At 47.3% G+C, this 24,840-nt stretch overlaps 1 protein-coding gene across 2 annotated transcripts in view; it reads left to right on the top strand.

Annotated features, from left to right (window-relative positions):
- MYRIP (myosin VIIA and Rab interacting protein) overlaps nucleotides 1–24,840 on the top strand; it is a 360,073-nt gene that overhangs the window by 289,095 nt on the left and 46,138 nt on the right. For both annotated transcript variants that reach the window (XM_056129423.1, XM_056129424.1), the window contains exons 9-10: nucleotides 2,020–2,152; nucleotides 4,060–4,715. In XM_056129423.1, the coding sequence (XP_055985398.1) occupies nucleotides 2,020–2,152; nucleotides 4,060–4,715 (789 nt within the window). The remainder of the gene's footprint in view (nucleotides 1–2,019; nucleotides 2,153–4,059; nucleotides 4,716–24,840) is intronic.

A 24,840-nucleotide genomic window follows, 5' to 3' on the forward strand; every position in this document is an offset into this window, starting at 1 on the left:
CTCTCTCTCCTCCCTCCCCCCTTTTGTACTTTATGGTTTACAGTACAGGTACTGAAAGTTTCTCATGTATATCCCGTTACCTCCTTTCTGCACTCAGTTCTTGTCCAGAATGATCATTTTCAACTAACATTATCTTAGTGGTCCCTTCACTGTCCTAACTGCCTGCCCCCCCACCCCACTGGGGGCGAGCTTTCAACCATGGACCAGTCCTCCTCATCCTCGTTTTCTACTCTCCTAGTTCTAGTCTCATGCTGAGATATATATATATATATATATATATATACATATATATATATATATATATATATATATATATCCTGTAAATGAGTGCAATCATTTTATGTCTGTCCTTCTCCCTCTGAATGATCTTTTCTCGGGGCACGGCTACTGCATCCTCATCCTCTCCCCAGATTCCTAGCTCCGCGAAGCCCGTCCTATCACCCAGATATCCTGCTGCTGGTGTTTGCTGTTCTCCTGAGTTTCTCTCAAACTTTATGTCACAGTTCCTGGGTGTGGGAGGAGCAACCTGGTTTCCTCATCTCACAAGAAAAGTTACTTGGCCCAGGGGCTGCAGCTGAGATGGCCTCGGAACCAGAGAACAGCTGAGCCCCAGCTCTAGCCACTCTACCAGTGCGGTGCGTCCCACAGCACCGTTGTAAAGTTCTTTTCTCTTTTTATTTCTACTTCCTTAATTGCTAGTGTAGTATAAAATGATGCAACTTGGGGTCGGAGCAATAGTACTGTGAGCGGGTCATTTGCCTTGCATGTGGGCCAACCTGGGTTTGATTCCTGGCATCCCATATTGGTCCCTCAAGCACCATTTCCTGAGTGCAGAGCCAGGAGTTATTCCTAAGCATTGTTGGGTGTGACCCAAAGACAAAACAAAACAAAAAGATGTAACCGGAGCTAAGTATAGGAAAAGAGGACAGAGCTTTCATTCCCTCCCCAGGAGGCCACTCCACACACACACACACACACACACACACACACACACACACACACACACACACACACCTGGAAGAGCTCCCCTGTCACAGTGGGGGGGCTGTAGGCTGGCATCTCTGCCAGCAGGTGGAGACAGTGAGTTCAGTGAGCCCGAATTAGAGACTGGGAGTTTCTTACTGTAAAAGCCACTGCCATCTCCCTTGAGCTCTACCCCCGGCCTCTTTCATCCACCAAAATCAAAAGAGCAAAATCATCAGCCACACAAGATGAGTTCCGTAGAGAAAAAATCCGGAAGACATCGGTCTCTTTCCGCTTGATGAAATTCCATGCATCATAGGTTAGAGCTGTGGAATGCCTAGGAGACAATTCCAGCCTGTCTCGTTCGTCAGATGAAGCCCCATCTACCAACAAGGGCAGTCCCCCATCCCACCCCACCCCACCCACCCACCCCACACACACACCCAGAGGTGCCAGAACAGCCCTGCAAACTCCGATGAATGCAGGGACGCTCTCTGTCCACCTGAAAAAGGCAGATTACTGAAAAAGGCAGATTACTAGGGAACGCTGATTGATTTTTTTTTTCTACCTGAGAAGGGGTAGTCAGCCAAATAAACCTGGAACCATGCGTCTCTAGCTCCTTTTCCTCTCCTGATTCTGGGAACCAGGTGGGAATCTGGTGCCCTATGCGGGGATGTGGACGGAACACCCAGGCTGTGAGCCCTGCAGAGCCATCACACTGGACTGGAACTCAGCCGTCTGCTAGTCTAGTGGTCCCAAGAGGAAAATGCTTCCCATGGGGCCACTGGTGTGTGTGTGTGTGGTGGGGGGAGGGATTGGTTCGGGAGGCCTGGGGAGCTGGCTCTGGCGGGCGCCCACAGCATCTCTCAGACTTTAGAGGAGACCCAGCCAGCTGGCAGGTGGACCCCAGGAAACCATCACCCCCACTTCACTCCTCATACCAGGGGCAGGTCAAAGCCAGGCCTCCTCCCACCTTCTGCAGTTCAGAAGCTTTGACCCCAACACCGCCCCACAACTGACCCCTGTGACCTCACCCCGGCCCCTCTTCTTCCGCAGCAATCCCAGCCCCTCTTCTCTTTCCCGGGAGAAGAGGCCCAGCAGGCCTGGTCACTGGAAGGTGCATGCCTGCCCCCGCGGGAGGACAGGGCCAGGGGCAGCTGGATGAGCATCGACCGGCTGGACGACACAGGTAAGCTCAGAGCAGCATCGGGGGGGCAGGGGGCTTCCAGTGGGACGTGTGGTGGCCTCGCGGCCTCTGGGCTGGCCCCTGACAGAGGAGGGTGACATTTTCACAGGTGCTCTAACCATAAGCCCTATGAAGCCGCTGGGCAGGCCTGGACACCCAGTCCAACCTCTCAGGCCCTCCCTGGCCTCCTCTGGCTCTCCCTGTGTCCACTCTACCCTAGTGTGTGTTCTAAGAGACCCCTAAGCACTGGACAGTGTACATGACCCCACCCTAGCCTGCTTATTTTATGGGTGCTGGGCAGCTATGCTCTGGCTGGCACGGATGAGGGGGAGCAATGCTCTTTTCCTCGTGGATCTGCCAGTCTCTGGGGCCTCTGAGTCTGCTTCTGGGTCTGGAGGTGGGGGAGAAGTGCCTGGAGACCTCCAGGGCCCTGTCCACCACGCCACGCGCACCCACCACCATGCACGGCCCCAGCTGCATGCAGGGGGCCAGGAAAGGGTCCTCCTGGCAGGACCAACACAGCCCAACAGCATCCTCTGCCCTTGGAGGGGCAAGCTTCCTGCTCCTTCAGCCAGAATCTAGAACTTTCCACCTCTACACCAGTGATCAAATGCCTCTCCCAAGCCTCAATACCTGTGACTCAAGCTACACTATAGAGCTCTGGGTCAAGTGATGTCCCAGAGTAAGAAGCTCAGGTGGGTGGAACTGCCTTCTGGGAGTCACATCAGAAGACTGGGCAAGGCTGGCACTCAGGGAGGGCAGCGGCCAAGGCCCAGGAAGCTTCCCTGGGCAAGGATGCCCAGTTCTGCTCCCTTCTTCACCTTCTCACACCTGGGTTCCCCGGGACACAATGACCATGGAGGCAGGCACACAGCCCTAATGCTAATAGCATTTTCAATCCATGGCACCATCTAGACCCATTTCCCTAATCAAGAAAGATGACTAGGGGCTAGAGTAATAGTACAGTGTACAGGGTGTATGCCTTGCACACGGCCAACCCTGTTTTGATCCCCAGCATCCCATATGGTTCCCTGAGCACCATAGCACTGTCTGTCTGTAGCACTGACCTCCCGTTGTTCATTGATTTGCTCTAGCAGGCACCAGTAGCATATCCATTGCGAGACTCATTGTTACTGTTGAGACTTGTTTTTGGCACATTGAATACGCCACGGGGAGCTTGCCAGGCTCTCTGAGGGGGACGGAGGAATTGAATCCAGGTCGGCCGCATGCAAGGCAAACGCCCTACCCGCTGTGCTATCGCTCCAGCCCTAAGCACCACCAGGAGTAATTTATGAGTGCAGAGATAGGAGTAAGCCCAGAGCATTGCTGGGTCTGGGCCAAAAACAAAACAAAACAAACAAAACCAAAAAATTATCCATAAAAATAGCCTGTATCAGATGTAGACTCCTTAAGGTTTTGCTGTCATTTCTACTCTCAGAAGGGAAAGAGTTAAGAGTTAAGAACATAAACAGCTTCCATTGTTACCAAGTGCAAAGAATCAGAAAACAACACTAAATATTTTTCAGTCTTCCTAAAACGTTTTCCCAAAAGTGATTGTTTCCAAGAGAGCCTTTAGTGTCTGTCAGTTGGAAGGAGATTCTGCAAGAGCATGAAATTTCCTTGTGCGTGCTCAGGGCTAGAGATCTGGGATTGGCCACATCATGCAGTGCTTGGGGGCGGCTCCCAGCTCTGAGCTTGGGGTCGCTCCTGGTGAGAGCTCAGGGGACTTACATGTTTGGTTTGGGGGGGTTCACACTAGAGGTGCTCAGGGCTTCTTTCTGGCTACATTCCTTCCCCATCTGGGCCAGCTGTCTGTTGGCCCTGTAGGGGGGCAGAGCCCTGGGGAGGGCTCAAACGGTCACCTCCCCGGCTCACTGATAACCCCGAAATTTCCTTCCCTCCTGCCCCAGGGCCCTCCCCGCTGCTGCAGAGTCCTGATGGGAACTGGGTGGCCCTCCGGAACGCCCCTCCGGCCTCCAGCCGCCTCCTGGCCAAGCCTAAGAGCGCTGCGCTCCAGGCCCTGGAAGCAGCATCAGGCACTGCGTCCGCCTACGACGAGATGGGCTCCGACAGCGAGGAGGACTTTGACTGGAGCGAGGCCTTGAGCACGCTGTGCCCGCAGCCCTCGGGCCTGCGCAGAAGCCCCCGGCCCCAGCCCTCGCAGATCCCAGGCTTGGACCAAGGCCCCCCAGCTGCCTCCGCCGTCGCCGCCGCCACCGCCTCACCCGGGCTCTGCTCCAACCTGGAGGCGACGTGCTCTGACTCGGAGACCTCGTCGGCGGGCTCCTCCAGGGATACAGGGGGCAGGGCCAGCCTGTCCTGGGCACCTAAGAAACCCCCCAGGAGCCCCGCGGTCCAGAAGATGCGACTCCAGGCGGAGCTGGATGTGAACTTCAACCCCCAGGCGGCCAGCAGGGAGACCTCGGACAGCAGCGAGCCTGAGGAGGCCCCCAACGCAGCTGACCGCAGGGCCAGGAGGTGGAGGAGGGCCCGAGGGGGCTCTGAGGAGCTGAGCAAGGAACTCTCGGCCCCCAACGCCCAGGACCAGGAGCTGAGATCACATCAGGTAATGAAACCTGTGTGTGCAAACACACTCACACATAAGCACATATAACACACACACAAACACATACTCATTTATACACGGGCACTATCACACACACATACACGTACAAACACACACATACACACACAGCCATACACACTCTCACAGGCACACAAATACACTCACACGCATTCCCATTCACACACACACACCAACTATCTCACACACACCCACACAATCCCTCACACACTCACACACACACGCACGCATTCTCTCACACACATACTCTTAGACACACATACATTCTCAAGCACACTCACACATCCACACATCCACATGCTCACACTTACAGACCCTCATACACACACTCACACACATACACTCACAAATACATATACACCCAGGTTACACACTCACACGTGCACACTCACTCACCCTTACATACACACACTCTCAAATACACACATCATGTTACACACACATACACATACACACACAGCACACACACTCTCAAATATACACACTCATGTTACACACACATACACATACACACCACACACATACACAGCACGCACACACACTCACTTGCCCTTACATGCGCCAGGTTGCTTTGCTTACAGGTTCAGCTAGTTCATCCTTCCCCCAGCAGATTAGAGTTAGGTGGTGATGCTGGTGGTTGGGCGGCCCAGGACACTGTAGTGGGTGCTCTCGATACCGGGTGTGGGGGCTGGGGCCTCCCACGGCAAGGCGTGTGTTCTGCCACTTAAGCCAAACAGCGCCCCCCTAAGCAGGTTCGTTGCTGCTCTCTGAGAGTATGCTGCTGGGCTCAGCCTCCCCCACGGTTCTGCTGTGCTCAGTCCCCAGTCCCACCCCACCAAGGCTCTCTGAGGACTGGGCACTAAACTGGGCAGAGTCCATGCAGTCTTTCCGTACAATAGTTTCTCAATTCCCAAGTACCACTGTGGCCTGTGGCCTGTGCCCTGAAGGTTCCCCGTGCCCTGAAGGGGGCCTTGGATGGTGACATTTGGAAGCGTAGAATGGAAGCTCTTGTCCTGTGGCCTCTGCCTTCCCGTGTGTGCGTTCCCATCATCCCGGCCTTCTGTGCTCCTGGAGAAACCACTTCCTCTTCCTGCCCGTCCTTGGGTCTTATTTCCCACAATACCGGAACCCCTCCCCTGCCTTGATTGTGTGCTTCTGCCCAGAGCAGGCTCTGCTCCCCAAGCATCCCGGGTGCAGGGCTGCTGGGCAGCTCTGCACCGCAGGGCCCAGGCAGCATCGCATCTTTGTGCTAAACCAAAGCCCGGTTGGCAGAAACCACTGGTGGGGACCACCAGACCCCAGAGCACTGCTTGGGCACTCCCTTTAAGGGTGCGGGGGGAGGGTTGGGTGTAAGATGTTTCTACGGGAGAAACATCTCCCGTAGAAACGTCTTATACCTTGAGACTAGAATGTGAGAAAGGCCTCAGAAGGAACAGTAAAGGCAACTGGGCCTCTACGGACCCTCTGAGCAGCCTTGGACAGAGCGAAGAGGGGTGGGGGGTGGGGTGTAAACAGGCTCAGGATCCTCCGTGCCCAACCTCCCTCCTCTCTCATTGGTGGACAGTGACCTGGGGGGTGGGCGTTAACTCCATACAGAACCCAATTTGCATGGATAGAGCCTGAGAAGCCCCTGAGAGGGAAGAGGGGAAGGGGGATAGCGAATTGTCAGTGGGCCGAGACAGATCCCCACCAGCAGCAAGCAGCTCCCGTGGGACCCCAGGGTACAGGGTGGGGACATCCCCAGTATCCGCTCCAGTGACTTTCAATGACTGTGTCAGCCAGACCCCTGACCCCGGGCCCCCCGTAAGATGGTTGATGGTTGTGGGCCCTGCTGTCCTCCCATCTGCCTGTCACTTCTCAGGAAAGGGCCTTTGTTTGGCTCTCTGTGCTCTGCTGTGAAACAAGCTCACCAAACACCTGCCTTGTGAAATCGTTGCCATCGTAGAGAAGCAATAGAAGGCTGTTCAGTTGCTAATCCCGTGACCCAGACAGCTCAAGGGGAAGTCCTTACCAGAGACTTGGGGTGACTTGGCCCAGAAGGTGTTCTGAGTAGTCTGCATGGTTCTGTGGAGCCACAAAATGCTGTGTCTGCACACCGTGGCAGCTTCCTGTTTACTCTGAGGCGGTGTGAAAGTCGTCTTCTGGTCTGGGTCTCTCTGAAAGGCATTGATGGGAGAACGCTTTGCTAGACCTGGACCAGCAGAGGGACCAGACCTGGGTACCCGCTGCCTCTGTGGCAGTGTCCCCTCCTTCCCACTAGGTGGCAATAGTGTTGCACGTTCTCCACTGTCTTCCCTTTCAATTCAATTATAGCTAACTCAAATTTTTTTTTCTTTTTAAAATTATGCAAGGATCAAAAATTTCCCGCTTTTCCTCCTAGGCTCTTTCACTTTAATAATTATTTTAATATCATGTATATAAACTGGGCTGGAGCGATAGCACAGCGGTAGGGCTTTTGCCTTATGCGCAGCCAACCCGGCAGAGCCGGGTTCAATTCCTCCACCCCTCTCGGAGAGCCAGGCAAGCTGCCGAGAGTATCCCACCCGCATGGCAAATCCTGGCAAGCTACCCATGACGTATTCAATATGCCAAACACAGTAACAACAAGTCTCAAAAAATGGAGACGTTACTGGGCCCGCTCGAGCAAATCGATGTACAACGGGAGGACAGTGTTTGTTTGTTTGCAGTATATAAACTGGAATCTTTTTTAAGGGTTTTGTTGTTGTTGTTATTGTTGTTGATGATGATTTTTTTTCTTTTTGGGTCACACCCGGAGATGCTCAGGGTTTACCTCTGGCTCTGCACTCAGGAAATACTCCTGGCAGTGCTTGGGGGACCATATGGGATGGCAGGGATCATCACTGGGTCCATCACCCTACCCAGTGTACTACACTCTGGACCCTGGAATCTTCTTAAAAACCACAAGAGGAGCCAGAGAAACAGTCCAGGGAATAAGACACTTCCGGTGCATGTTGCCTACTCAGCAACCACGCGGTTCCCTAAGCACCACTGGGAGTGATCCCTGCGCACAGAGCCAGGAAAAGCTCCTGAGAACCACAGGGTCTGGATCCCACACCAAAAGAAAAGTTTTAAAATTTACAATAGATAAATTTTTATTTAAAAATAAATGAAAAGAAAATGAGTGAGTAAAAAAATATATATATATCTATATATATGAGAACCTAAGACAGACCATTGAGGCTTATCTACCACCCGAGCTGAGACAAAGCGAGTGGAATCTTCAACTCCAGAGGGAAGAAAGATAAATCAGAGGAAGAGAAGAGCAAGTTGTCAAACATTTGTCCTGCAAATCAGTTTTCCTGATATGTATTTTAAAAAAAAAGGTCATCTCAGTATTAGCTCTTTTCCCAGTACAGTGTCCCCCACCTCATGCCTTTAAAGGGGGTGGCAAAGCCTTTCCTGAGTCCTTTGTCTTAATTGCCTTCAAAACAATCCCAATCCACTCGCCTAAATTGCACAATAGGGATGAAAGAAACGGAAGCATCCAGAAACAGACCCCTTGACCACAGCTATAAATCCCTGTTCTCTGGAGTTGTCCTTTAGGAATTCACCTGCGTGAGCATGTTTAGAAAGTTCTATAACTCTGTGTTTTAGCCAAAAATGACCTTTTACTCTTCGTGTCTTTTCATCTCTTCCTCTTCCCAATTAAGTGACAACGATGTCAGCTTTGTAGCTCTACCCTGTAGTGCCTGGGAAATACTGTCACAGTTGTCCAAAGGAGAGCATGGGGGATTCGAAGTTGATGGTTTAGGGTGCAGGCAGGAAGGTTACCTTACCGGCAACGACTCTGAAAGCAACAGTCTAATGGAAATCAGTCTTGCTGCCACCTTGACCAGGCCCAGGAAAAGCCCTTTACCTGCTGGGCAAGCTTCTGCCCATGGCTCACCCAATCCCTCCATTTCACACTGCCCGGTGGAGGGTGGAATGAACAGTCAGTTCTCCTGGGACATTTTGAGGTTTGATACGATATATGATAAGCAATGTCACAGGGCATATCCTGATGTAAACTTCTGTATAAAGTACCATAAAGGGCCAGAGCAGGTAGGGCCCTTGCCTTACACGCAACAACCCCCCATTCAATCCCCAGCATCCCAATTGGTCCCCCCAAGCACAACCAGGAGTGACCCGAGAGCAGACAGGAGTGAGCCCTGAGCACCACTAAGTGTGGCCCCCAAAACAAATAAATAAATAAATAAATAAATGTATAGTAAGTAGGATTGCTGACTTGCGGGGCATATGGCTCTTTTAATGAGCACTTGCCAAATTTAGCTCCCCAAACCTCCTAGCAATTTCCATCCCGCAGGAGACTGGGTGAGTATGCCTTCTCATGTTGTCAACAGTACTTAGTGTTGTCAGCCTGTTAAGTTGTTGCCAATTTTTTGTGAGGGAAAAAAAAAGTCTTTTTAGCTAACATTTTCATAGAAGCTGTTGAGGTTGAAGGGGGTTTATGCCTATATTTAAAGCTATTTGCATTTTGCCTTCAGTGAGAAGTGTACAGACACACACACACGCGCGCGCCACTTACATATGTATGTGTTTCTTTTATCATTTTGTTGGACTATTTGTCTCTTATATTGATTTTTAGGAATTAATTCCGTTTTACATGATGGTTACTCCTTGAAAATACTCTACTCTTGTCTGTCATTTTTGTCTATCATTTTGGAAATTTTTGTACCAGGAATTTTATAGTTTGATTAGTTTATGAATTATTTCCCCTTTATTTAACTGTTGGGCTGGAGCGATAGCACAGCAAGTAGGGCATTTGCCTTGCACTCAGCCGACCTGGGTTTGATTCCTCTGCCCCTCTCAGAGAGCCCAGCAAGCTACCGAGAGTGTCCCACTCACATGGCAGAGCCTGGCAAGCTCCCCATGGCTTATTGGATATGCCAAAAACAGTAACAACAAGTCTCACAATGGAGACATTACTGGTTCCTGCTCGAGCAAATCGATGAACAATGGGAGGACAATGCTACAGTGCTATTTAACTGTTTTTGAGATTATAAGAATAATTTATTACTTTTTTCCCTAATTTTCTGTAGTGTTTTTTAAAATTGGGGGGCATTGTTTTTGTTTTGGGGACACACCCAGTGGTGCTCAGGGCTTACTCCTGGCTCTGTCCTCAGGGATTACTCCTGATGGGACTTGGGGGACCATTTGAGATGCCAGGGATTGAATCTAGATTGGCTGCATGCAAGACAAGTGCCTAAACCACTGTAATGTCTCTCTAGCGCCAATTCTCTAAACCTAAAATCCAGCTGCACTTTTCTAGAGGGTTGAGGTAAGATTTGAGGTAAGGTAACCTGGTTTTTGTTTTATTTTGTTTAAAACCAAACACTTGTCAGCAAATCATTAAGTATTTCAGCTTGTCTGCTGACTTCAATACCTATTTTAATCTGAAATAAACCTTTTTTTTTATCTTGTGAGCCTAGTTTTCCCTCTGTATTGTTTCAGTGACCCAGAAGTCCCATTCATGGACAAAAAGGACTGTGTTCCCGTTATAATAAGTTCATAATATACTTTGGTCTCTGACAAATGATTGCTTCACTGTTATTTTGTTGTTTGCTTTTTTTAAAAGTCATCTTAATTTTATCATTTGAGTTATATAAATTATTTTTAACTGCTAAAATTTAAAAAAAGAAAACTTTTTAGTTTTGATTGGATTATACCAAATGTATTTATTTGGGAATAGTTGATATCCTTAAAGGTTGAGTCTCTTCATTTCAGGATCACATTGTCTTCACTTGTTTTCTAGTAAAGCTTTAAAGTTTTTTTCTAGCTCTTACACTTTTATTATCTTTATTTCATATATATGAAAAAATATATATGTTTTTTGTTGTTTTTTGTTTGTTTGTTTTACTTTTCCAGGCATTGAGTCACATGTCTGTTTTCTAGAAGATTTTGGTTTTCGTTCTGGTTTTTGGATCACACTCTGCTTTGCTAAGAGGTTATTCCCAACTCATTGCTCAGGGTTTACTCCTAGTGGTGTTTAGGGAACTCTCTAATGCTGGAAATTGAACCCAGGGCCTCACGTAGGCAATGCAAGTGCTCTCTAAAACCTCTGAGCTGCATCCTGACCCAAATTTTTATCCTTTTCTTGAGAAGTAATTTTTATGAATGTTATAAATGAGATATACTTATCCATTGTGTCTTAGAGTTGGCTTTTGCTAGTATGATTTTTATATTTGTGTTTTACAACTTAGCACACTAATAATTTCTCGTTACAATTTTAACTAGAACTTTAATTTTTAACTTAGTCTAGTTTTTTTTAGATGATTCTCCATCTTTTCTTTTCCATTACTTCTGATATTTCTCCTGCTGCTCGTAATGTACAGGCACCAACCAGGGCACCTCATGGAAACTCTGGGCTTCCGGTCCTTGTTGCTGCTGCCTTAGTGACCTGCTACCAGTGCTTTAACATCAGGCAGGATGCTTCCCACTAAATTTAGTGATTGTTAGCAAAATAGGGAAGTGTTTTTCTATTGCTAGCTTCCTAAAACACCTCAATCAAGTGTGTGAGTTATTTTATTAACTGCTTCTTAACTTCTAGCAGTTAATTTTAGATAATGTGTTAATGTAGTAAATCAGTCATAGATTTTTTTTTAAGTGAATTGAACCCACGGCCTCACAGAGGCAAAACAAGTGCTCTGCCTCAGCCACATCCCAGGGAAATCAGATTTTTAACCCTTTTAAAAAAAATCAACTTTATTGCTTGAGGTTCTATGAATTCTGATACGCCTAGTGATGGTTTCCTCTGCACATAATTCCTACATCAGCCCATCATCACTGCACCCCACCTCCCAAGGACCCTAATACCCAGCCCTTTCAAACTCCCCCACCACACACAAATTCTGTTTTGTGGATCAGTTCTCCCATTGTGTTGACTTTGGCCCTTTGTTGTTACCTTAATGCATATCTTTTTATTTTTTTAATTGTTCTAGCTACATTTATTTATTTATTTATTTATTTATTTTCTGTTGAACCACCGTGAGATACAATTACAAAACTTTCATGTTTGAGTTTCAGTCATACAACGATCAAACACCCGTCCCTCCACTGTGTACATTTTCTACCACCAATGTCCCCAGTATCCCTTCCCCCACCCTGTCCCACCCCTCCCCCTGCCTCTCTGGCATACAATTTCCCTCTTACTCTCTCTCTACTTATGAGTATTATGGTTTGCAATACAGATATTGAGAGGCCATCATTTGATCCTCCATCTACTTTCAGCACACATCTCCCATTCCTAGAGATCCCTCCAACCATCATTGACTTACTGATCCTTTCTCTATCCCAGCTGCCTTCCCCGGCTCATAAGGCAGGCTTCCAACCATGGAGCAATCTTTTTTTTTTTTTTTTTTTTTTTTTTTTTGCTTTTTGGGTCTCACACCCGGCAATGCACAGGGGTTTCTCCTGGCTTACGCACTCAGGAATTACTCCTGGCGGTGCTCGGGGACCATATGGGATCCTGGGAACTGAACCCAGGTTGGCCGCGTGCAAGGCAAACATCCAACCCACTGTGCTGTCGCTCCAGTCCCTCACGGAGAAATCTTCCTGGCCCTTGTCTCTACTGTCCTTGGGTGTTAGTCTCATATTGTGATATTTTATATTCCACAAATGAGTGCAGTCATTCTATGCCTGTCCTTCTCTTTCTGACTCATTTCACTTAACATGACACTCTCCATGACCTTTCTCTTATAGGCAAATTTCATTACTTCATCTTTCCTAACAGCTGCATAGTATTCCATTGGGTAGATGAACCAAAGTTTCTTTAACCAGTCATCTGTTCTTGGGCACTTGAGTTGTTTCCAGACCCTGGCTATTGTGAACAGTGCTGTTAATGCATATCTTTAAGTGCAAAATCATTAGTTTGCTACAACATGAATGGAATTAAAGGATAGCATGAGATCATAGACTTTTTAAAAATTTTTAATCTTCTGTTTATTAATTGCATAAATCTGTTTGGATTGTAGATCCTGTCAAAATCCTGATTTGTATTTGAATATTTCCACTATATGATTTCTTGTTCAGTTTTGGTATCAGATTTTACTAATTACTTAACAAGGATGCCCTTTTTTATAATTTTCTACAACATTTTATATAACATGATAACCATCTGAAAGTCTGAAAGAGTTCCCCAACTGACAAAGCTTTATAGGTCTTCCCTAATAAAACTCCCTTGCCTATAAAGTATTTCTTAGTATATCTAGAAAATATAATAGAAATATTTTTGAAAACAGGAAAGCAAAAGTATATTAATAATTTAGAAAGCAAAGCCAAAAATTTCATCAAGCTTCATTACTAAAATTAAAAGCTGACTTCATCTATTGTACGTTTAAAGAATTGAACAGTTCTGTTTGCAGCTCACAAGTTTCGATATGTAGGGTGGCCATTTTTAGACTTTTCTAAATTATCAGTTCCAAGATGATTCTCATCGTAGCCAAGATTATAAGCTAATAAAGAAGGGTGGGTAACTTTCTACTTTGTCTTAGTTGCAAACTTTCAGCACTACGAAATTGTGAACAATAAATAGAACTTAGGAGATGTTTCCTCTGCCGGGTATTTGAAACAGGGTTTTATTGGGATTTACTTTGTGTTGTGGGCTGGAGAAATAGCAGAGCAGGTAGGGTATTTGCCTTGCACACGGTCAACCTGGGTTCGATTCCTCCATCCCTCTCAGAGAGCCCAGCGAGCTACCGAGAGTATCTCGCCTGCACGGCAAAGCCTGGCTAGCTCCCCATGGCATATTCGATAAGACAAAAATAGTAACAAGTACAAAGTATGAGATTAATACCCAAGAATAGCTGAGATCAGCACCAGGAGGATTACTCCATAACTTAGAGGCCAGCCGGGTATCCTAGAGGAAAGGGCAGCTCAGATAGAGAAGGGAGCACCAAATAAAGGATGTTTGGAGGATCCTCCCAGGAGGGGAGATGCATGTCGAAAGTAGACTATGGACTGAACATGTTTGCCACTCAATGCCTCTTTTGCAGACCACAACACCCAAAAGGAGAGAGAGAACACAGGGGATTGCCCTGCCACAGAGGCAGGGTGAGATGGGAGGGATGGGGGTGGGAGGGATATTATCCATGGTGGTGGAAAATGGGCACTGGTCGAGGGATGGGTATCTGATCATTGTATAATTGAAACCAAAACACAAAAAATTGTAAATCTACAACTTTAAAAAAAATAAAATAAAATAAAGGAAAAAAAAATAGTAACAAGTCCCACAATGGAGATGTTACTGGTGCCTGCTCGAGCAAATCGATGAACAACTGGAGAACAGTGCTACAGTGCTACTTTGTGGTGTAATATACAACCTATGTGTGTTTGAAAACAGCCCTTCTCTGTTTGAAGACCGATCTAGGTGTCCATTGCTCTGGGCATCAGCTGGCTATACTGGTGCTGTCTCCTGTACCTCATGTTCGTTTATAGCTCCTATCTGCCCACCATCATGCCCCCATTCCCCACCTTCCCTTTCTGACCTTTTCATTGTTCCATGTCCCTCTTGCCTTGTCTCTTTAGGTACAGTTGTAGATTTACAGATTTTTGTGCTTGGGTTTCAGTTATACAATGATCGAATACCAGTCCCTCCACCAGTGCCCATTCTCCACCACCACTGATCCCAGTATCCCTCCCACCCCCCTGTCCCTCCTTTCCCACCCTGCCTCTGTGGCAGGGCATTCCCCCTTGTTCTCTCTCTCCTTTTGGGTGCTGTGGTTTGCAAAAGAGGCTTTGAGTTTGCCTTGTCTCTTTAGAGTTAACTGGAAGAAGGAGCCCTGTGGTGCCATTTTACTTCTTTCTGTGAAGCACTTCCCTGTGCCAGCTCTGCCTAATAGATAAACCCTCCCTCCGGGGGCCAAAGAGATAGTCCAGTGAGTAGGGTGCTTGCCTTGCATGCAGCCTACCCAGGTTTGATCCTCAGCATCCCATATGGTGCCTCAGGCACTTCCCAGGAGTGATCCCTGGGTGCAGAGCCAGAAGTAAGCCCTGAACATGCCAGGTGTGCCCCTCCCCCCCCCAAAAAAAAACCCTCCCTTGCACTGAACTCTAATCCCACCTCACAAGCACCTCTGTACCAAGTGTCTCTGTCACAGGTTTACCGAAACCGTTGACAACTTTTCTGTTCTTCTGATCACCAGCCTCTCCTAATTCTCCAGAAAAAGGCCCAGTCCCGTGGGCTGGCGTCATTTCCCCTCCAAAGTTGTGCTGCTGATAAATTACCACGCTTTCTAGAAACCTAATGACAACCTAGTTCTCCCCAATCACTACTCCCCGAAGTTTGATATGCCGTGTCTTGACTACATGAACATTTCGCCAGAAGAGCGGGTGTTTCCTCATCCCTGGATCCTGCCCATCTGAGCCCGAGTCCTCTTCTCTACACTTGGGTACGGTTTCAACTCAGGCTGCTTTCTTCTGTAGTTTTGATGATTACATTTCCTGGTCATGACACATATGTTGACTTTCAGTTTTCTCGCTTCCATGACTGAGGTCTTCTTCTGCTGTTTATTTTTCCCCCCCTGCTTTACATTTTCCTCCACTCCCTAGGAAACCTTCCCAAATTTATCCTCCAACTCATCCACTCAGTAGTTTTTCCAAGAGCACTTCAGCCAACACTGTCTTCCAAGGCAGGTTCTAGTCCTGCTGCTGTGGTTTCATTCCAACCTTCTCCGGTGTTTTGGCTCATCAATCTCCCTATTTCATTCCAGTATGTTGTGGTTTAGTCCAGGAGCTTTATCTCCTAACTTCCCATACCTCCATATCAGAAAGATCTGCTTTACTAGGTCCTAATGAAATGCAAAATCGCTCCTCAATGTAGTGTCTGGTTATATATAATTTACATGGTGCTTCCAGGCTACCTTTCATTTCCTCTGCTCAGCAATATTTCGCTGTAGGTTCTGTGCTAACTCTTTCTATTAGCTTTTCTCGAATGAAGATACTGTCTTGGAAGATATCCATAGCCCTTTGTTTGCCTATCTCTGTCATGCTCAAATTATACACAACTCCCCCCTCCACCCACCCCACTGTCTTAAGTAGGTCCTTTTTCCTATTCTCATTGTTCTGTCTCATATTTCTTTGAAAAGATACTCAGGCAGCTATCCACATACTAAGTATGCATATGTTGAATGAATTTATGAAAAACAACAAAAACGCCTATATGCTTGTCCTGATTCAGTGTGGGGAGGGGGGAGGGGGGGAGGGGTGGGGGAAGGGGTCACTGCTATCCTTGCTTTCCATGACCTCTTCTCCCAGGATGCTACATGAGACCATGGCTAGCTAGTCCTGCCTCTACTTCCTGAATGTCTTGGGGAAGATACAACTTCCTTGCTTTTCTTTAGTAAAAACAGTTTTATTTTAGAAATTGAATAGACAGAAGAAGGGAACCCCATAAAGTAAAAGAAAGGAAGGTAGGGTTTGAGAGAGAGACCCTTCCTAGTGCATTTCTAGTTAATGGCTATAAAGCAGGGTAGGGTTATGAGCTAAAGGGGTAGGGCTTATCTCTGGAAGCTGAGAAAGTCCTACCCCACAATGAAAGAGACCAGTGTTGTATGTTTGGTCTTTCATTTATTTATTTTTGTTAGGTTTGTTTTGTTTAGAAAGTCAAAACAGAATAGTCAGAGCAAAATAATTTGCTTTATTTTAATGCTAAGCATTTGGTTACACTCTGAACCATGTTGAGAGACCACTATGGGCTGAAGGGATGAATGTCAACATTATCATTCTGTTTACAAGAAAGACAAAGGAAGAATGGACATTTCTCCAAAAGCATTTTTCCCCCAGTACATTTCCATGGGCTTTGTTTTTTGAGAGAAAAATATTCCCGATCCATTTACTGACCACAAGCTGACATCTATCTATTTTTCTTTACGTAAGTTTTTCCCCCTTTTCCATAATCTTGGTGGAAAATTTGGAGAGGGTGTAAAGAGATGTTTGCCAGATGCCATTTTTAAATGGAAGCCTGCTCATTAATTTTTGCTGCTCGACTTTTCAGACTGCAGGAGGCAGGCTGCTATTTCCATTTCCTCTGATGGTTCCTTTCCTGTACTCATCAGTGAAACTTATTTCCTTGGGGTAAATTTGCCCCCTGTCTAGCACATTGGCAACTAAAAGAAGGATCTACCCCCTTGCAAAGCTACTAACCCTTGTGACTAATGAGCTGTAAATATTCCTTTATTTGAGATGAGTTTTTGTCTTGATTTTCTTTGTTTGGGGGGGAAAGGGTTGCAGCCATACCCATACCTGACAGTGCTAAACGGTCACTCCTGGCAGTGATTGGGGGACCATGCGGTGCTGGGAATCAGAACTAGGATCAGCCACATGCAAGACAGGTACCTAAACCTTTGTGATAGTCTCTCCAACCCCTATTTAATAGGCTTATGCCTGGCTACAGGGAGCATTTAAAATATTTTACACAAATATAAAAAAGGTAAAGGCCCTCCCGTTGATCATCGATTTGCTCGAGCGGGCCCAGTAACGTCTCCATTGGAGACTTTGTTGTTACTGTGTCTGGCATATCGAATACTCTCGGTAGCTTGCCGGGCTCTCCGAGAGGGGCAGAGGAATCGAACTCGGGTCGGCCATGTTGGCTGCGTGCAAGGCAAACGCCCTACCCGCTGTGCTATCGCTCCAGCCCTACACAAATATAAACATGAAAAAAAATTAAAATTAAATAAGAAAAGTAGAGCAAAAGGAAAATAGGAAGAAGGAAGATAAAATGAAGCCAGAAGTGACTTTCACTCACAAAATGGAAGCAATGGGATCTGCATTCCGGGCTCCACATATCAAAATTTTTTACTTTAAATTTTCCAGAAGACAATAGAAATGGAATGATATGGGCATTTTCCTGGGCTGTGGAAGTTGTATAGAATAACAAACCCATTTCTTCAAAGATGCTACTCCTGGAAATGAGAGGCAAAAAAAAAAAATACATCCCATGGGCCTTTGTGGAACAAATGAGAAACGCCTCCCCTCTGCCCTAAACAGTTTTCCCCTGAACACACCCCTTGGGGTCGTCTCATGGTTGTTCCTGTGGACCAAGACATCACCACAGGCACCACTGGGTCCAGTGGGAACTGTGAGGAACCAAAGTGCTCAGAGCTTGGTTGTTGACAAGGGCTGTTCTCTGTCGGGCTGGCGAGGTCCAACACATAAGGGGTCTGTGACAATAGAACATTTCTACACATGAACAGTGTCCCCAGCAGGCACAAATCCCCCTGAGGTGTGTCAAGAGAATATCTCCAAATAAGAATATCTCCAGACAACTCAGGTTGTCTTTGGATTTCCTCTTGTGCATTGATCAAAAGACGAAGACACCATCTCACCTCACCCATGCCGCGTTCCTCACTGTTGACCTTTCAGATCTTTTTAGTTAAGAACCTGTTCTTCACTACTCTGGCTGAATATGGAACTGCTCTCACTGAGAGAGAAAGGCCAGCCTCTGCCTGGGGGTTTTCTCCTACCTCCACCACCACCTCAGCAAGGAGAGCAGATACTGACCCAGAACCAGCTCTGGGCAGGGGTGGCTAATGCCCAGCCAATCAAAGGGAAATCCTCAGAAATCCTCAAGTACGTCTCCAGTTTGCCCCCTTGCCAATGAGAAGTGCAGGCTGGCGCTTTCAGGCAGATTGGCTGCTGAGAACAGGTCTAGCTAGCAAGCGAGGAGACTATTTACTGAACTTTCAACATTTTTTGTGATTGGTCTGTGGCAGGGGATCCCTCCATAGGGCCCAGCTGTGGGCTCTTGTGTAATCCATGGAAGATAATTTATCCGTGGACTCACATACAGATAGCAGAAGATTGTTTGGGGATGGAGGAGAAGCTCCTACCACACATCCCAGCATCAGATAGGAGCAGAGGGCAGTAGGACAGTGGAGCAAATGGAGACTGTCCTCCCATGAGATTTGAGACTAGAGTGTGAGGGTGCTCCGAATTGCCAGGTTGATGCAGTCGGTTTGATTGTGTTGTCTGACCTTGGGTTCTGTTGTGGGATTTCCAGAAGACTTGCTAGGACCTGTTGTGGGAAGCTGCCTGCTCTTTTGAGTCCCTTCCAGATCCTTCCAGTTCAAGTGGGAATTTTCTTACGTCAGGATCTGCACCATGGTATCCTGTGATGAGACAACTCAAGTATGAGGTTGTTGGTATAGGTCAAGAGTGGAGAGATTACCGGGCTGGAGAGATAGCAGAGCGGGTAGGGCATTTGCCTTGCATGCGATTCACCGAGGTTTGATTCCCAGCATCTCATATGGTCCCCTGAGCATCGTCAGGAGTAATTCCTGAGTGCAGAGCCAGGAGTAACCCCTGTGCATCGCCAGGTGTGACCCCCCCCAAAAAAAAGTGGAGATATTGGGACAGTGGTTTGCTTTCCAGACCCTTCTGACGACTGCGGGTCCCAGGGGTAGCTTATGTGAGGCGGGGATGAGAGAGACCGTCACTTTCTCCCAATCTGCCTCTACCACCCAGGACCCAGGGTTACTGACTTCTTATCTCACCTCACAGAAAAGAATTTCAGGAGTAGCAAGCAGTGAAGTTGAACAGATTTTACTTGGAGGTTTTTGAAGGGTAAGGGAAAAGAGAAAATGGGAGAGACTGGAGGCTTATGAGCTCTGCCAAAGGCAGAGAAGCTCCTACACACATCCCAGCTTTGGATAGGAAAGTATGAAAGTTTGCATCAAGAGAGGAGATGCAGGTGACACATGTGCTCAGGCGCCGTATTTGCTCGGCCACATGGGCACAAGTTAGCACAGGGGCTCAGGCAGCATATGCATACCTTTCCTTTGTTCAAGGCGGTTTTTATAGGGTTTCTCCAACCTTCCCCAATATGGGGCTTCTACCTAGGTAAAAGTCTATTGCTAGGGAGGTTGCCAAGGAGATGGGAGTGGTCAATGGATGGTCTTTGAAATTTCTTTCCTGGCTTTTTGTTCCTGCCAGAGCTTCTCTGGGTCTGTTGCTGGTGTCAGGTGAAAGTCTTATCAGGCCTTAGCTCTTGTTTTCTGAAAGGTTGACCTTTGGCAACCTAAAAGCTATTGATATTATTATTTCCCAGAAAATTCATAGCCATTTCCTGGGGGGGAGGGGTTAAGGAGGGAGCCTTCCCTACCTGCCTGCCTGCATTACTTCTAGAACCTGTGGAATATCCAGTCTTCTCCCCCGTGAGGGGAGCATTAACACAGGCACTCAAAACTTCAAGTTAAGGCCAAGAGAGGACTTGAGCAGGATTTTCTTTGGGATCTGGCATATGCCATTTTTAACCAGTCTCTGTTGCATGTCAAGGATCATCCACCAAAACCGTTATTTACTTTCACAGTGATTAGATGGGAACTGTTCTCTGAGGCAGATATTAAATGGCAGATCTCACTACCGGGTCATTCTTGTTTGTGGCATGGAAGTCATGTAACTTCTTGAAGGCCATGTTGGGCTTTCCATGCCATGCAGCAGGGGCCCAAACTCAGCTCCCTGAAGCACCTGATGCTAGGAAGCAGTGCAAGAGGGGCAGGCTCAGGTTCCTGATAGAACAAGGGCGAAGGCGCTTGCCTTGCACAAAGCTCAACCCGGTTGAATCCCGAGCACCACATAGGATCTCCCCAACCCTACCAGGAGTGATCCCCGAGCACAGAGCCAGGAGTAAGCCCTGAGCACCACAGGGTGTGGCCCATAAACAAACCAACCAATAAAAGAGGGGTTTAGGATCAATCCACTATCCCTGCCAGTCATCACTTGTTTTGGAAGCTCTTTGTGCTGATTCTGATTCTCAGCCCCTATTAAGGTCTGGTTCTAAATCGGTGACGCACCATTAAAACCAAGGGTCTTGTTAAGACCAGCTCTGCACCCAATTCTAATCCAGGATCAAGCAAAAAAAAAAAAAAAGACAAAATCTACTCTGCATGCTGCTGTATATTTTATTGAGGCGCCCCCTCCCCCCCCCGCCCCGCGGGGAGTTTGGGCCACACCCACCTATGCGTAGGGCTTACTCCTGTTTCTGTGTTCAGGGGTCACTCCTGGCAGTGCCAGGGTTAACAAATTATCCTACAAAGAGGTAAACTTGGTCATCAGAATGAAAATAAAAAGTCTGAGTTGTCTGTTTCCCATGTAAACACTGACCTGAAAAGCCCTCGCTAGTGATTTTCCAGCTATTTTATACAGAATTGGCGTAAATCTGGGGAACAACTTGCTGCCTTTTCAGCAAATGGCCTGGTCTAGTTCTATCCGAAAGCCAATTAGAGGAAGAACAAGTGCAGATGAGTTTGGGGCCCACCCGTGATTGATGATTTTGCTCTGGGGGAGGGGCAGTGGCCACCATTAGCTAAAACATTTATCTGTTTGTTTTTAAAGCTATTTTCTAGTAGGGAAGATTCAGAAAACAACCCAAAATCCATACCAGGGCAACAGGCATTAATAAAAACTGAAACTTAAGCCCTCTAGAATGTATCCAGATGTTCAGTGTCCGTAACCCCCACCAAATTCATCCCCTAATCCTGGTTCCTGTATCTGCCTTCTGAGCACATACACTGGCCAAACTAGAACCTTCCACGTGTAGGACCCCTATAGAGGCAGGAAGAAATATCAGCCCGGCAAGAGTATCTCACCCGCACGGCAGAGCCTGGCAAGCTCCCCGTGACGTATTCGATATGCCAAACACAGTAACAACAAAGTCTCCAATGGAGACGTTACTGGGCCCGCTCGAGCAAATCGATGATCAACGGGAGGGCCTTTTACTAAATTTGGAAAGGTTCCAGGTTACACTACATAATGGTGACCAAGGATTTGGGGTACATTTTTGTGTATAATTTTTCTTATCACATAAACTATAAGAAAAATAAATCACTTATTCACCCTACCAGAGCAAGTTGAGAAAAGGAATCTTTTGCGTTTGCTTGGTTATTTTGTTTGGATCACACTCGGTGGTGCTCAGAGGTGACTCCTGGGGCCGTAAGTGGTGTCAGGGATAGAACTTGGGCCAGCCTTATGCAAGGCAAGTGCCCTGCCCACTGTATAATCTCTCCAGCCCTATCAAAGGAGTTACATGAGGGGAGTAGACAAAACAGGCATCAGAGACAAAAATGTTCTTGTAAAGTTCTCCCAGTTCCTTGTATATCTTTGATATTAACCCCTTATCAGAAGGGCATTGGGTACATCACGATCACGATCATCCTGTTGTTCGTCGATTGCCTCGAGCAGGCACCCGTAACGTCTCCTTCGTCCTTGCCCTGAGATTCTAAAAAGTGCCACATTTAAGGCTCTTTTAGGGTTAGGAGAATGAGACCCATCATTGTTACTGGTATTTGGCATATTGGGTACACCACGGGGAGTTTGCCAGACTCTGCCGTGTGGGCAGGTTACATTTGGTAGCCTGCCAAGTTGTCCAAAGGGAAAATGAGATAATAAGATATCACACGGCTGCCGCGAGCTGGGTTTTATAGTCTCAGGGTCTTGGCCATTGATGTGATTACACGGCGCGGGCGGGGGTGGGGGGGCAGTTGGTGGGTGTGACCCCCGTCTACTGGAAGATGGAGGATCTGGGTGGAGGATGCTCAGCCCCATCCGAGCAGACTTGGAGATCTCAGGCCCGGGATCCGCATGCCTTTGTTCCTCTGCCGTTACCTTCATGCGTGTGGAGAGTGGTCTCAGCATGGTGGTGGCTGGTTCTGGTGGTCTTCGGCTGCCGGGACTCTGCTCGGGGTGGGGAGGGAAACTCAACCCGCCCCCCTCCAAGGGGCCCCGGCGAGGACAGCCAGGTGCGGGGGCAGGAAATTCTGCGCTGGGTACATAATCTTTCCCATTCTGGAGGCTGTCTTTGTATCTTGGTCACTGTCTCTTTTGAAGTGCTGAACAAGAACTTAGTGTTAAAAGTAGGTAAGGGGATATACACAACAACCTTTCAGCATTGCAAACTACAATGCTCAAAAGGAGAGAGAAAAGATGGACAGAGAGAGAAACAGAAGTGCCTGCCACAAAGGCAGGCTGGGAATGAGGTGTGGGGGTAATGGGAGAGAAACTGAGGATATTGGTGCTGGTAAATGTACACTGGTGGAGGGGCGAGTGTTGGAATACTGTATAACTGAAACCTAATCATGAACAGCTATCCAAGGGTCTATCTCATAGTGATTCAATTTTTAAAAAAAAAGAAAAAAGGAAAAACAAAAGTTCTGAGTCCTGAAAGAGCGAGTCAGTAATGGGTCTGTCCCCTGGGGGTCCTCCAGGACAAGTCTTCAGGGGGATTAGCAAAGAAAACCACCTCCCCACTTTCTGCAACACCCTAGCAGCCAGTTTGCCTGAAAGTCGGCTTTTCTCTGATCATGAAAACCACAAAAAGTGGGATGCAAAAACTTTGGCTTTGAGGTCAGGTAAGGTTTGGCATCTTTTATCACTGGGATGAGGGGAAACTACCAGGACAGCATCCAGGCTGATGGGTACCGTCTGAATGAATCCTTTAGGTCTCTCTTTGACAAGGTAGAGGGAACCCAGAGGTTCCCATCCACTCCCGCAGGTGAAAGGTTCTTGGAAGAAGTAGGTCTCAGGACTGGAGTGCAACCTGGTTTGATTCCTGGCACAGCATATGTTCCCCTAATACCATCAGTTGTGATCCCTGAGTGCAGAGCCAGAAATAAGCCCTGAGCACCACAGAGAGTGGCCTCACAGAAAAGAAAACAAGAAAGTTTCCCTCCAGTGGGGTGACTCGAAGGCATGGACACTGACCCTTTGCTCACAGGGTGGAGGAGGACAGGTAAAAGAGGAAACCTCCGTTTCCCCTCACCAGCTGCTGTGAGCACTGCCATTTTTAGTGTCCTCGTCCTACATCTTGACTTCCTGTGAATTCCTGGGATCTTTCGGGTAAACAGAAAGCTAACAATTGTCCAACACAAAAGTTTGTCCCAGAGCTTAGGCTCCAATAATCATCAATACGTGGGGCAAATAGCCAGACAAGAATATGTTTGAGCCTTGCATTTTCCGTAACATTCTTGTCAATGCAAAGAGCCTTCACTTAAAAGGGCCTATGCCACAAACCCTTATCTTTATTTTATTTATTTATTTATTTATTTATTTATTTGCCTTTTGGGTCACACCCGGTGATGCACAGTGCTGACTCCTGGCTCTGCACTCAGGAATTATCCCTGGTGGTGCTCAGGGGACCATATGGGATGCTGGGAATCGAACCTGGGTTGGCCGCATGCAAGGCAAACACCCTACTCGCTGTGCTATTGCTCCAGCCCCTAAACCCTTATCTTTAACTTCCTGCATTCTCTGTAACACAAGAACCCAGTTTTCTTATAATAAAAAAAAAAGCCAGAATTAACTGTATCAGGTTCATCCCCACACAAGGAGTTCCTTTTCCTTTCTGTTCTACTTTCCCAGTAAACTTCTCTACTTTCCATCTCTGAGTCTGAGCATAGTTATTACCCACTATTTCCATTCTTGAAAATATTGAAAAACCTGGGGGTCGTGGATGAACACAGAAACCCACCGTCATTGCTCCAGAATCATAGGGAGGGTGTTGAGGGTGATAACAAGTGGAAAAGGAATGAAACTACTGGAAGAGGGGCCCGAGAGATAGCACAGTGAGTAGGGCATTTTCCTTGCACACAGCCAACCTGGGTTTGATCCTCGGCATCCCATATGGTCCCTGAGCACCACCAAGAGTGATTCATTCCTGTGTGCAGAGCCAGGAGTAAGCCCTGAGCAACACCCGGTGAGGCCCAAAAGAAGAAAAGAAAGAGAGAAAGAAACTACTGGCAGAGCATGAAAGGATGAGAAAAGGGACTGGACCATCCTCTAAGGCCTAAACCTGAACAAGAATGCCGTATAGGGGGTCACATCAATGAATGTGGGGATTGTAAATAGTCTTTAAAATGTTCTCTTAGGTCTGGGGTGTAGCACAGTGGGTAGGGCATTTGCCTTGCACGAGGCTGACCCAGGTTCAATTCCCAGCATCCCATATGGTCCCCTGAGCACCGCCAGGAGTAATTCCTGAGTGCATGAGCCAGAAGTAACCCCTGTGCATTGCTGGTTGTGACCCAAAAAGAAAAAAAAATGTTGTCTAAAAGTCGATTTCTTTATGATTTATTAGCAGCCAGTGTTTCCTTTTACATGCTTA

Source organism: Sorex fumeus, unplaced genomic scaffold (genome assembly GCF_029834395.1).
Source record: "Sorex fumeus unplaced genomic scaffold, SorFum_2.1 ptg000072l, whole genome shotgun sequence".
NCBI lineage: Eukaryota > Metazoa > Chordata > Mammalia > Eulipotyphla > Soricidae > Sorex > Sorex fumeus.